Source organism: Myotis brandtii, unplaced genomic scaffold (genome assembly GCF_000412655.1).
Source record: "Myotis brandtii unplaced genomic scaffold, ASM41265v1 scaffold326, whole genome shotgun sequence".
Lineage (NCBI taxonomy): Eukaryota > Metazoa > Chordata > Mammalia > Chiroptera > Vespertilionidae > Myotis > Myotis brandtii.
In genome coordinates this window covers 643,235-657,927 of record NW_005362534.1, presented here as the reverse complement: position 1 = coordinate 657,927, position 14,693 = coordinate 643,235, and the positions used below count along the sequence as shown (strand labels likewise).

General features: G+C 39.6%; 1 protein-coding gene across 6 annotated transcripts in view; it reads left to right on the top strand.

The window, feature by feature from the left end:
* The window catches only part of ADGRG2 (adhesion G protein-coupled receptor G2), an 83,373-nt gene that overhangs the window by 56,179 nt on the left and 12,501 nt on the right, over nt 1-14,693 (top strand). For all 6 annotated transcript variants that reach the window (XM_005870947.2, XM_005870946.2, XM_014543455.1 and 3 more), the window contains 11 exons: nt 1,826-1,920; nt 2,647-2,713; nt 3,199-3,578; nt 4,843-5,014; nt 5,201-5,357; nt 6,927-7,070; nt 7,737-7,859; nt 8,487-8,532; nt 8,658-8,761; nt 9,557-9,678; nt 11,971-12,239. In XM_005870947.2, coding sequence (XP_005871009.1) covers nt 1,826-1,920; nt 2,647-2,713; nt 3,199-3,578; nt 4,843-5,014; nt 5,201-5,357; nt 6,927-7,070; nt 7,737-7,859; nt 8,487-8,532; nt 8,658-8,761; nt 9,557-9,678; nt 11,971-12,239 — 1,679 coding nt within the window. The remainder of the gene's footprint in view (nt 1-1,825; nt 1,921-2,646; nt 2,714-3,198; nt 3,579-4,842; nt 5,015-5,200; nt 5,358-6,926; nt 7,071-7,736; nt 7,860-8,486; nt 8,533-8,657; nt 8,762-9,556; nt 9,679-11,970; nt 12,240-14,693) is intronic.

The window sequence follows — 14,693 nt, the reverse complement described above, 5'->3', positions numbered from 1 at the left end:
TTTTTTTCTATTCTGGGCCAGCTTTAGCTCTGAGGCCTCGCTGCTGAAAGCAGGTTTCTGGCCTTTACCTTCTGTATTTGATACAATGTTGCAGTCCGGCTGGCTGAAGCCCGCCTGGCTGAAGCCCGGCTGACTAACGCAGGTTTCTGGGGTTTTGTTTAGCTTCTTATTTGCAACATAGTACATAGTTGCTTAGAGTTGCAACTCAGAGACTGGCAAGTCAGGCGGGGAACTTTGGAGTCTGCAGTCACTGGAGCAAGCAAGCCTCCCTGTTTGCTTCAGTGCATGGCTGCCGGCCGCCATCTTGGCTGACAGTTAATTTGCATAAGGATATGCTGATTAGCCAATGGAAAGGGTAGCGGTCGTACGCTAATTACCATGTTTCTCTTTTATTAGTGTAGATTATTTTGACTCATGAGAAATAAAGTATTGAGGAGTCTTAGGTTGCAAATTCGAAGGCATTCTTCTAAAATAAATACATATTAATGACATTTTGGATATACACTGAGTGGCCAGATTATTATGACCAGCCAGATTATTATGACCACCCCATCAGTACAATGAAGTGAATTAGTTATGCAAATAATAATAATAAAACCTTGAGAGTATTTGCTTAGGAAGTTTTCAATATTCAGTATTTTTGGAAGTGTCAATGAAGTACTGATGGGGTGGTCATAATAATCTGGCCAGTCATAATAATCTGGCCACTCAGTGTATGTATTTTTATTCTTCCAAACATTCATCAGCCTGTCACAAGCATCTTCTCATTTCTTTGTGAAACACAGAGAGGGGTGCTGTTGGGGCTGCTGACCTCTGTTTTATGAGGCTAAGGATCATCAGTGTCCTTAGCTCCAAGGGCCACCAATACAACCAAGAAATGGCTCACAGTGGTCCAATCAGAGTGAAGGACAGTCAAAGAAGAAGGAACATAATCTGGAACATGGGAGAAGAAGGAGAGGGAGGAAAGGATTGGAAAGAAAGAAAAAATAAGAAATTAAAAAGTGCATGCAGAGGTGAATTTGAGATTGCCCGATAATTATTTGAGGATGTGCAGATTATTATCTTAAATTATGTCCATTGGTTGTCCTGATTGCATAAGCCAACAAGCTTATAGGTCAATAATCTCACTACCTGAACCTTCAGCATTCTGTGAGAGTAAAAATCCTAGAAAATGACAGATTTCTACTCATCAAACTATTCATTGATACAAATAATGGCAAGTCTTCCATGAAATTGTACATCAAATCCCTATCCACTATATGTATTTAGTTCATTTTACTTACCTCTTTTTGTTCTTTGCAATATTGATATTTTTTCACATAAACCAATATTAAAGTAGAAAGAAACAGAGAGAATGTCTTAAATTCCTAGTTATCTGATAATCCAGATTGGATTGCCAGAGATTTTGGATTTAAGAGACCTTGACATACATCTAGGCTGGTATTTGAAAGGGCTCTTAGGATGGAAACTCAAATGCCTACAGCTGGGGGTAAGACTCTAGATGTCAAGATGCTTGTGTTTTCAGCCAAGTGTCACCCCTGCCTGTTCATTGTGCAGGCAAAATGAATCAGCAGCTATATATGATCAGAGCCTCTCTGCTTTGCAACCTCTATGAATGTAAACCCCTATAAATTTCTTATCCTATAAAAACTTTTGGATAAAGTTCAGACCATGGTAGCTGGGTGTTTACAAGCTTATAGGTGACACTGCAAGTTAACATTGTCACTGTCTCTTTTTCTCACTCTAAGTTTGAAAAAGCAATTACAAATATGTAGATAGGTTTTCAATTTAGTAACATTCTAGTTGTATATTTTTCTCTTTATAGCACACTAAATTGTACATTCACAATAAAACTGAATAATACAAGGAACATATGTGCCGTAATGATGGCTTTGAAAAGTGTAAAGATTCACCCGATGGGTAAGTTGTCTCTATGTTGCTGTGTTCGTTTTCATACGGCTTTGATGCATTCTTTTTAAAATTGAAGATATAATTAATAAACTTACATATGTTACAGCTTTCTACTTTAACTCATTTGTCCTTGGGCAGTTTTTAGGGAGCTCTAAAAGGTGATTTTTCCTTTCTTTATTTTTAAAATATATTTTTATTGATTTTAGAGAGGAAGGGACAGGGAGAGAGAGGTAGAAATATCAATGATGAGAGAGAATCACTGGTCAGCTGCCTCCTGCACACCCCACAGTGGGGATCGAGCCCACAACCCAGGCATATGCCCTGACTGGAAATCGAACCATGACCTCCTGGTTCATAGGTTGACACTTAACCACTGAGCCACACCAGCCAGGCTTTTCTTTCTTAATAAAATTTCAGTATACTTTTTGAAAACATTATAAACCCTGCTGAGAAGGAGAGATCTATTTGGAGTGTTGAATTACTTGCCACTGGGATCTGTTTACTTCTGAATTCCTCTTAGAAATTGCTGAAGAGTGATTGATATTGTGTGCATATAACCCTCCCCAAAATAATTTACTCAATATAATGCCATCCAATTTATTTTATCACCTGTTTTAGACAAATGCTCTCTAAAATGTAGTCAGTGTAAGGACCATAATACTTGATGGATCTGAGCTTCTATCTTGCCTTATTCTTAACCATGCATTTTCTTCTCTTTCCTTTTGTCTCCTCCAGAACAGTGCTGCTGTTCTGTCAGAATACCCTGCCCTTCCTCCCCAGAAGAATTAGAAAAACTGCAATGGTATGTAGCAAACATGCTGACCCTTTTCCTAACAAAAATAATATTTAATCGCCATGTTGGCTAAGGAATTGTTGAAATTTGACAATGAATAAGGGCTTTCAATTTCAACACTTCTCAAACATTACTGCAAATATCAATCACTGAGGATCTTGTTAAAATGCAGATTCTGATCAGGTCTGGGCAAGACCTGAGATTCTGCATTTCTAACAGGCTCCCCAGTGAAGCAAATGCTGCTGGGTCATGGACTCCACTTTAAGTAGTAGGGGTCCAGACTATAGAGCAGTGGTTCTCAGGCCTGGTTGCACATTAGGACCATCTGGGGAGTTTTAAAAGCATTGATGCCTGCCTCCCACCTTCAGAGATGATGTTATTGGTCTGGGGTGCAGCCCAGGGTTCTGGGTGGTATCAGATGGTTGCCAGAGGAGGAGATTCACTTCTCTGTAGCTCATTTGTCTCACATGCATCTCTCTGATTCTTTCCTTTAGTGACTTGCAGGATCCAATTACGTGTCTCGCTGGTGGTTATTCACATGGCCCATCTTCCAGCAATTCTATCCCAGTTGCTCCTCAGGCCACAGCTATTTCCCAGGTCTCCAGTGTCTTCTCTTTAGCTGTGCCTCTAAATCAACCATCTGTCATCTCCCAGAGCCCAACAGGGGCGATTCACCTTCCTTCTGTCCAGTCTTCAACTCCCATAGCTTCTAGCCCTACCATTGATATGCTCCCCCAATCTGGAACTATCTCAACCCCTAGTCCCCAAACTGATCTTTCCCACACCCTGTTACCTGGGAAATCCTCACTTCCCACTCCCACCACGTCTGCCCTGGTGAATGTCATCATGACCAGCACACCTCCTGACAAGACAGGTAAATATAAGGAGCTAAGCTGCTCCTAATTTTGTTGTAATGCTGGGTATCTGAAATGCAGCTGCCAGCCTGTAAATGAAGATATCTGTAATAAGATCACATTGATCTTTTCTTTTTATGATGTCTTCTTATTTCAAGAGATTTCTTCCAGGCATTCATAGAATGGAGAAATAGCTTTGAGGCAAACACAGATCTCATTTTATTGAGCTGAGTTATTTTATAGTTTTCTTTCTCCTACAAAATGTTTAAGGGTCACTCTTTTCAACATTCTGAAGAGAAAACTTGAACTGTTAAACACAGTAACTCCATTTAGACAGAAGACAATAAAAACTGGTGTTCTTGAAAATTAGTTAGTCACAGAGTGACAGAGCTGGGACTGAGCCAAGGTAGCCACAAGGAAGAGAAAAACATTCAGAAGGCCCAGTCGTCGGTGTGCATTGGGCTCTAACTGGCAGTGTGATCTTGGATAAGCCATTTTGCTCCTCCTGACTCAGCCTATTAAATTAAAGATCAAAATAATCACACTAACAGCACTTGGTTGAGAACAGTGGCATACATGAGAAGCCCTGGAAACTGCAAAGGGCTCCCCAGAAACAAAGTAGGTTTAGGGATAAAGGCTAAAGGGAAGAAGGAAGGAAGCAGAAAGAATTCTGGACACTCTCCAGAGTTTCAATTCAGTGAGTGAGAAGCAGGTCTTCCTCTAGACCAGTGGTTCTCCACCTTCCTAATGCCGCGACCCTTTAATACAGTTCCTCATGTTGTGGTGACCCCCAACCATAAAATTATTTTCGTGGCTACTTCATAACTGTAATTTTGCTACTGTTATGAATCATAATGTAAATATCTGATATGCAGGATGTATTTTCATTGTTACAAATTGAACATAATTAAAGCATAGTGATTAATCACAAAAACAATATGTAATTATATATGTGTTTTCCGATGGTCTTAGGCGACCCCTGTGAAAGGGTCATTCGACCCCCAAAGGGGTCGCGACCCACAGGTTGAGAACCGCTGCTCTAGAATTTAGATGTTTCAAGGCAAAATCAAATTCTTGATGAACATTTTGGTTTGTTTCCACTTTGGAAACAAAGCTAGAAAAGGCGACAATGAACATTCATGAACATGTCTTCTTAAGACATGTTTTCACTTTCCTGGGGTGAATACATAGCAGTGGGTTTGCTAGATCACAAGGTCTATGTTTCTTTTTATTAATGATTTATTTCATTATGTGTTCATAAAATGATTTGGCTCTCTGTTGTAGAAACTGTTCATACCAGCAGCATCACTGTTTCTGACCTTGAGAGCCAAGTGTCTCAGATGGAGAAAACTCTGTCCTTAGGCAGCTTGGAGCCTAACCTCGCAGGAGAAATGATAAATCAAGTCAGCAAACTCCTCCATTCCCCACCCGCCTTGCTGGCCCCTCTGGCCCAAAGGTATGACTTAGCAAACTGACCCTATAGTGATAACAATGCTTCTTACATGATTAATTACAGCCAAGTATTTTTCTCCCACTGTGAGTTTCATAATGACTTGTTAAGTTGCTACTCTGTATTCTTTCTGCTTAGACTGGGGAAAGCAAAGTGGGAGTGTTGAATTTGAACTGCCACTTATCTTTACAGATTGCTAAAAATAGTGGATGGCATTGGTTTACAGCTGAATTTTTCAACCAAGACCATAAGTCTAACCTCCCCTTCTTTGGCTCTGGCTGTGATCAGAGTGAATTCCAGTAATTTCAACACGACTACCTTTGCTGCTCAAGACCCTACAAATCTTCAGGTATATTCTAATTTAATGTGGAAACAGCCTTTTCTTGTATATGACATCATATAATATATCATGATATATGATAGAGTCTTATATATGTATGAGTATATGATTGAAGCAATTACTGCTTATAGTCAGGGATGATATTAAAAATATTTAACATCGCCCTGGCCGGCTTGGCTCAGTGGATAGAGCGTCGGCCTGTGGACTGAAGGGTCCCGGGTTCGATTCCGGCCAAGGGCACATGCCTGGGTTGCGGGCTCCATCCCCAGTGTGGGGTGTGCAGGAGGTAGCCAATCAATGATTCTCTCTCATCATTGATGTTTCTGTCTCTCTCCTTCTCCCTTCCTCTCTGAAATCAATAAAGAAATATATTTAAAAAAATATTTAACATCTATAACAATGAGTCACCACAGAATTAAAAAAAAAAGGACATTGCCTAGCCAGTGTGGTTCAGTGGTTGAGCATCAACCCATGAGCCAAGAGGTTACTGGTTTGATTCCTAGTCAGGGCACATGCTGGGTTTTGGGCTTGATCACCAGTAGAGGGTATGCAGGAGGCAGCAGATCCATGTTTCTCTCTCATTGATGTTTCTCTATCTCTATCCCTCTCCCTTCCTCTGTCTCTAAAATCAATAAAAACAGCTCCCCTCCAGGGAGCATGCCCATGCCTTTCCCTTTCCCTTCCCATTCCCCCTCCCCAGGCACCATTAGCTTCCTCACTCCCAAACTCCAAGGACCCTTTCTTTACCTCCATAACTCATTTCTTAAGCCCATTTCTTCTAGGAATTACTTCTTCTACCTCTGTAATTTTCCCAATAAATGTTCTATTACAGTTTGAAAAAAATAAAATCAATAAAACAAGGGCATTGGTTTTGGCTGGTCTCGGAGGTCATTGTTGCACCTAGAGTTAACTCTTTAGCAGTTGTATTGTGGAAGTTAGGGTGGGGTGTGTTGTGGGAAGTGTCCAGTGGAGGGTTCTAGATAGTTGGGAGAGAGCAGGGGCATCAACTACTTATCAACCCATTCCAATATTTTAACAAGTGTTATGATTACACTGGTGTGAATAGTGGTACTGAATAGCAATCTTGCTTCTAATTGTTTTCTATCCACCTATTAGAGGAATTAGGGGCTGGAAACACCCACATAAAACCAAGTCCTGCCTATTAATTTAATTTTATAGTCATCCTTTTACAAGTTTAGTGCATGTGGTTCTATGAAGACTTTGCCCTAACAAGTCACCAAGTTGGTGTGTTGCTGCTGTGGTCTCCTTGGGGTCTACAGTTATCCTGCAACCCCCCCCCCCCCCCAACTTTATTGCGATATAATTGACATATAATACCCTATACTTTCTGACTGTTTCTGTGTATATTTAAAATGTTTTCTTTCCTGCTCCAAGGCCTCCTCTCCCTATTACATGTCCTCTGTAATTTTGCAGCAGAGAAATAAGAAGAACTGATTATACATAGAGACACCACACATAAATGCCCCTACATGATTCTTCATCTTGATTAGTTGTTGTTTTCTAACTCCTTATTATATCAGCCCCAGGCATTTTTATTATCTTTTACTTGGTTTTCAGGTTTCTCTGGAAACTGAGGCTCCTGAGAATAGTATTGGCGTTATTTCTCTGCCCTCATCACTGATGAGTAATTTACCAGCTAATGATGTAGAGCTAGCTTCCAGGGTTCAGTTCAACTTTTTTGAAACACCTGCCCTGTTTCAGGTAAAGTTGCCGCGAACTGGTTTTGGGTTAAGTTTTATTTGGGAGTGGGGAACTTATGCTTCTTTTAATCCCCATATATCTTAAGCCTGGTATAAGTAAAAAGAATTGCCGAAAAGCTGCAATTTATTTTTAAACAGGACCTAGGGGTGCTAGTGATGACACATAACAATAACTGATACTTATGCTTACCAATGCTGAGCACTATCCTAAGCTCTCAGAAATGTTAACTCTAATACTCTCAACAACTCTGTGAGGAAGAAACTATTAAACTATATATTATTCCCATTTTCTAGATGAGGACATGGATGCACAGAAAGGTTAAGTAACTTGCTCAAGGACATGCAGCTTAAATGGCTTAATGTCGTGCTCCCTTTGGCAGCACATATATTAAATGGCTTAATGTTATGTTCCCTTTAATATTCATGAAGCCCTATTGGGTCAATTTGTGAAACTTAACATGGTATTTAGAGCACTGTAGAGTACAACAAGCTCTGCTTCTAATTATGGTTCTTGGGAAAGTCACTTTATCCCCTGACCCTCAATTTCTGACCTAGGTTGTAAAATAAACATATGGACTAAATAGTCCTTCAGGTCCCTTCAGGCTCTAAAACTCTCTGATAACATTTCGTTTTCCCTTGCCATCCTATTGATTCTTTTGTGTGCTAGGACCCTTCTCTGGAGAACCTCTCTCTGATCAGCTATGTCATATCATCAAGTGTTGCGAACCTGACTGTCAAGAACTTGACAAGAAACGTGACAGTTACATTAAAGCACATCGACCAAAGCCAGGTGGGAGAGTCCTGTCTGGGCTGCTCACTAACCAGAAACACCTTGTGCAAACTATACCTGGAAGACTTGGCCTGAAAAAAAGGAGATCCAGCAGAACCTAAAAACTCAGTTAGGGCAGTGTGTAAGACTAGAATCACTTAGTCACTCCATTGGGTTTTAGCATGCCTAATAACTGACCACCTAATCTCCAAAAGGAACAATACAAAAGCAAGCTCTTATCAACTGCCAAATTTCAGTGCATTTCAATCTGTGGCTGCAGGTCTGATTTTCACCTCCAAAGAGAAAAAACAAAAACAAAAACCAGTTCCGTTCACATTGAGCATCATCTGTCATCTCGCTACTCAAAGTGGAGTCTACAGACTCTTAGGCCCAACTCCAGACCCACTGAATCAGAATGTGCATTTTAACGATGCCTCAAGGTGATTCTTATGCACAATGGCTGAGTTTAAGAAGTGCTGACCTATATAAGACTCCCTGGTTGCTCCTAGGGACCAGTGTAAAATAAGAAGTTTCCAAAAATTAAGAATGAGATTCTGAAATTTTTAAAAAATCATAGTTATTTTTCCAATTGCTTTTCTTTTTTCAGTACAATAAATTAATTATTTGTGATGTATCTTTCTACTGCAGGATGACTTAACAGTAAGATGTGTATTTTGGGACTTGAGCAGAAATGGTAGGTTCCAGTCATACCTTTTTCAAAGTCTTGAGTGGGTGCGGGGAGGGGGTATAAGGGAGAAAGGGCAGTCATTAGTGTTGTGGCCTTGCTGATGGAACAAATACTCTTCCCAATGCCAACAGGTGGAAGAGGAGGCTGGTCATCCAATGGCTGCTCCGTCAAAGACAGGAGGCCAAATGAAACCATCTGTAGCTGCAGCCACCTTACTAGCTTTGGAGTCCTACTGGTAATATCCCAAATTACCTGGCCTTAGATTCTGGGTCTGAGGGGTAGTCGGGCATCATACCATAATGTCTAATCTGCTAGATGACTTTGATAAATCAGCATATATGATATTGTGGCAAAGTTATTGACCAATTAAATTACTCTTCTAATAAGCAAGTGTACTTGAAGGAAAATACTTGAACATGGAAGTATTTTTTCCCATTCTATTTTTACATTTAAGGTTTACTCACTTAAATAGCTAGGAGGACTAAGAAATTCAGGTTAAAGTGGGTAATAAAATTGTTTAGTTTGCAATGCACTTTAAATTTTTATAAAACACATTGATGTAAATTATCTTATTTAAATCTCCCCAATAGTCCTGTAAGATAGGTAGAATGGGGCATTGCTATTGTCATTTTAATGAAGTCAGAATTAAGACTCATTTGTTAGGTGATTGTCCACAGTCATAGAACTGAGAAATATAAGACCTAAAAGCCAAATTCAAGTCTTTAGATTCCTAGCCCAGTGCTTCTCTAGTGTACCATAAGACACTGATCAAGCACATGGGCTTTGGAGTCAGCCAGACCTGAATTTGGTTCCTGGCTCCTCCACTTCGTAGCTGTGTGACCTTGGACAATTTACTTAATCTCTCTAGGCCTCAATTTCATTATCTTTACCTAATGATAATAATTGTGGCTACCTTGCCAGTTATTGAATGAACTATGGATGGACACTTAGAACACTCAATCAATGTAAGTTATGACTCTTTTATTTACTTAAAAATATTTGGTCTTGAAAACAATATTTTATTTTCTAGGACCTATCTCGAACATCCTTGCCAGCGGCTCAAATGATGGCTCTCACGTTTATCACATATATTGGTTGTGGGCTTTCATCAATTTTTCTGTCAGTTACTCTTATAACCTACATAGCCTTTGAGTGAGTATCCACAACTGGAAACTTGGATGGTATGATACAGTGCTCACCTCCATTGCCAAAATATATTAATTAAGTGCACTCCTCTGCCTACCTTATCTTGTACAACCATCTAGTAGAGCCACCTATATGTAAAACTTCATGATTCTTTTTATACACTTGATTCCTTCCATTAGTCTATACACTCTCTGAAGACAGGGGTTGTGCCTTAATCATATTTGTACCCTAAAATGATGCCTGGTACTTAGTTGACATTAAGTGTGAAATGAAAGATGGATGAAGACCCAAAAAACCCAATAGCTTAAATCTGAAAGAGACTATAGATTCATGTATGGAATAAGAGCTATGTTTAATGTAATATGTTTCTAAATTATACCTAGCAAACACAAAAGATTAATATATTAACACATGTCGGCTGAAGAAGAATAAAGAATGTAAAGCTTCACTGAAAAATATAGATACTTGATAAGTGTGGCTTTGTAAGTCAAAGCAAGAATGATATTCCAAGTAATAGCATCTCTTTCTCAGCTTACAGAAGGGTCCCTTTGGTCACTTTTTTTGGGGGAATTCCAACAAATTCTGTTAGAAAAGAAGAAAATATGTATTTTTATTACATTAAATGAAACATATGTAAGTTCTGAAATGTAGATTTTGGACCCTGATCAAGAAATGCACAAATTTACTTTAAATGCCAAACTTAGGACCAGCTGTGAACACAGATCTTTTAGTGGACCTTTGAAAATATTATTAATGAGACAAAATTACCATAAGGCCAACCATTACTCAGAATGATTTCACCAGATCTAATTTCACACATATAAATATGCACATGTCATCAATTAGCTGTATTTTCCTATGCCTGTTTCATTTAGGTATAGTATAAACTCTTCTTTCCATGATCTCATTTTCACTAGTAACATAAGATAACAGGAAAATCTGGCTATGTTTTAAAGATCTGAATATAGGAACCTATTGTATGAGAAGCAGTAGCAATGCTTCTAGAAGTAGTTTGGAAGAAATGAGGGGTGGGTATTGCTCAGTAGATTCCACTACAAACTATTTAAAAGGATGGGTCAACAGTCAGCATGTAAAAGGTTCCACAGAAATACAAACACAAATTTTCCATATGGTTCCACCAATGATTCTGTTTAGACTTTTCCTTTGTTGTTGCTTTTAATGCCTACAGACATACTCAAAGAGAGGAAATTTACCAACATGCAGTAGTTCCCCCCTTATCCACGGTTTTGCTCTCTGCAGTTTTCAGTTACCCATGGTTAACTCCAGTCCAAAAATATTAAATGGAAAATTACAGAAATAAACAATTCATAAATTTTAAGATGCTCAGTGTTCTGAGTGAGTAACATGTTGAAATATCAGACCATACTCCTCCATCCTGCCCAGGAAATGAATCATCCCTTTGTCTGGTATATCCACACTGTATACACTACCCGCCCATTAGTCATTTAGTAGCCGTCTTGGTTATCACAGTGCTTGTGTTCAAGTAACACCTATTTTACTTAATAATGGCTCCAAAGCACAAGAGTAGTGATGTTGGAAATTCAGATATGCGAAAGAGAAGCTGTAAAGTGCTTCCTAAAAGTTTTCAACTTAATAAGGCAAGAAAAAATTGTATGCTGAGGTTGCTAAGATCTACAGTAAGAACGAATCTTCTATCTGAGAAATTATGAAGAAGGAAAATCAATTTGTGCTAGTTTTGCTGTCATACCTCAAATTATAACAGGTATAGCCACAAGTGCATGATAAGTGCTTAGTTAAGATGCAAAAGGCATTACATTTGTGAGTGGAAGACATGAACAGAAAACGTGTTCTGATTGATGGCAACATGTTGCACCAGAAAGGATTGAACCTACTGTATGAAGACTTTAGCAAGAGATTTCCTGAAACAAGTGACACCAAGCCAAGTAAGGGATGGTTAACAGATCCAGGAATAGGTTTGAACTGAAAAATATAGAAAGTCACGTGACTTTTATTACTATATTGTCATAATAGAATAATTGTTCTATTTTATTAGTTATCTTTTAATCTCTTACTATGCCTAACTTATAAATCCAACTTTATCATAGGTATGTATTTATAGCAAAAACATAGTATATATAAGGTTTGGCCCTATCCACAGCTTCAGGCATCCACTGGGGATCTTAGAACGTATTCCTATTAGGTAAGGAGGGACTACTATAGGGGTTTACTAAAGAATAAAATTAAATTGCTTAAAACTCATATATAGATGCACAAGGAGAATGTGATGCTAATTCTTTTATTGTCCTTTCCTTTTAGAAAGATCCGGAGGGATTACCCTTCCAAAATTCTTATCCAGCTTTGTGCAGCTCTGCTCCTGCTGAACCTGGTTTTCCTCCTGGACTCATGGGTTGCTCTGTATGACACACGAGGCCTCTGCATCTCGGCAGCTGTATTTTTGCATTATTTTCTCTTGGTCTCATTTACATGGATGGGCCTAGAAGCATTCCATATGTATCTGGCCCTTGTCAAAGTGTTTAATACTTACATCCGAAAATACATCCTTAAATTCTGCATCATCGGTTGGGGTATGTATCATTTGCTTACACATTGCCTTGGCTTTCTCCGCTTCATCTTCAGTATTGTGATTTTTAATCACATAGAGAATGATGAAACAGGTCATACTTGGCAGGCTTCTAAAACAGCTTTAGTCTCCTTATATGTTACATTGCCCAAAGAACAACCTTGTCAAATCTCTTTCTAGAATGCCTGTATATTTACCCTGGATTGTTTATGAACACAAAACTATTAGGAGGGCTTCCAGTCAAGATGATGGAGTAGGTAAATGCAGCACTCACCTCCTCCCATGACATCAAAATTACAACTAAACTACAGAATAGCCATCATTGAGAACCACTTGAAGTCTAGCTGAACAGAAGTCCTATAACTAAGGATATAAAGAAGCCACATCGAGACTGGTAGGAGGGGCAGAGATGTGGAACAAGATGGTCCCTCCAGTGCAGGGGCAGCAACTCACTTTTAAGGCACCAGGGACATAAGAGCGGCATTGACTTGTCTGGCTTCAGGGTGAGGCCTGGAGGAACAACTTTCCCCCAGACAGAAGTACTGGCAAAAGCCATTGTTCTCTTTCAGATTCCTCCCCCTATAGGCAGAGGTGGGCACCATATCTGAGTCTCCATCAACCTGGCTAACACTGTTCACCTCAACCGGGTAATTTCCTGAAACCCTGTCCCACCCAACTTGTGGGCTCACCCAAGCCGCTTCCAGTGGCTTTTCCATCTAAAGGCCTGTCTTGGCTCATGCTGCAGACTTTTCTAAAACCTCTCAAAGGTTCACAAACACCAAACAGGTGGCATCTGGCCTTGACATGCACTAGTGGCAGCTTGGCCTCTAGTTCTCAGCTTTGCCTCTCTCAGGCACCTCCAAGTCCAGTACAAATGACAACCTTCTGCAGAATCACTTTGTAGCTCATGTTGGGTGGCACTAGCCAGAGCACAGGCAGTGGCTAACCTTGGCCTACACTTCTGGAAAGGCCCCAGAGCCAGCACATCCAGTGGACAGCTTCAGACCATGCCAGAGCACCACCCCATCACCTCCGTGAGTAACACACTCAAGGGGGTGCACTAAAGCAAGTCCTGCTCTGTGGAGTGAGCTCCTGCACAGTAGCTCCTCCACTGTGGTTGCAGCCAGACCTCACCAATTGGTCTGGGGGTTAACCCCTCCAGTTGAGGTGCTAACAGCAATCAAGGCTCAACTACAACAGGAGGGTGCACACAGCCCCCACATGGGGTACACCTGGAGTACCCAACTAGGATGACTAGGGAGGCTATACCACTGAGCCCCACAGGACATCTACTACATAAGGCCACCTTACCAAGACTGGGAAATGTAGCAGCTCTACCAAATACATAGAAACACAGGGAGGCAGCCAAAACAAGGAGACAAAGAAACATGTCCCAAATGAAAAAACTGGGCAAAACTCCAGAAAAATAACTAAACACAATGGAGACAAGCAATCTATCAGATGCAGAGTTCAAAACACTGGTTATAAGAATGTTCAATGAACTTAGGGGGAGAATAGATCAACTCAGTGAGAATTTCAACAAAGAAATAGGAAATATAAAAATGGAGATAGAAACATAAAAAAGGACCAGTCAGAAATGAAGAATACAATAATTGAAATGAAGAATACACTAGAAGGAATCAACAGTAGATTAGATGAAGCAGAGGATCTAATCAGCAATTTGAAAGATAAGGTAGCAGAAAACACCCAATTAGAACAGCAAAAAGAAAAAGAACCCCCCACACCCCCAAGTGAGGATAGTTTAAGGAACCGCTGGGACAACAGCAAGCATACCAACATTCACATCATGTGGGTGCCAGAAGAAGAGTGAGAGAAAGGAATTTAAAACCTATTTGGAAAAAATAATGACAGAAATATTCCCTAACTTGGCAAAGGAAATAGATACACAAGTCCAGGAAGTTCAGAAAGTCTCAAGCACGATGAATCCAAAGAGGCCCACACAAAGACACATCATAATTAAAATGTCAAAGGCTAAAGACAAAGAGAAAACCTTAAAAGCAGCAAGAAAAAAGCAGTTAGTTACCTACAAGGGAGCTCCCAGAAGACTGTCAGCTAATTTCTCAAAAGAAAGTTTGTAGGCCATAAGAGATTGGCAAGAATTATTCAAAGTGATGAAAATCAAGGACCTACAACCAAGATTACTCTACCCAGCAAGGCTATCATTTAGAATTGAAGAACAGATGAAAAGCTTCCCAGACAAGAAAAAGCTAAAGGAGTTCATCACCACCAAACCAGTATTACAAGAAATGTTAAAGGATCTTCTTTAAGAAGAAAAAATGACCAAAATATGAATAAAATAGCAATAAATACATTTCTATCAATAATTAATTTAAATGCAAATGGATTAAATGTTCCAATAAAAAAACACAGGGAGGCTGAGTGGATAAGAAAAAAAAACCCACTCATATGCTGTCTATAAGAGATTCATTTCATATTG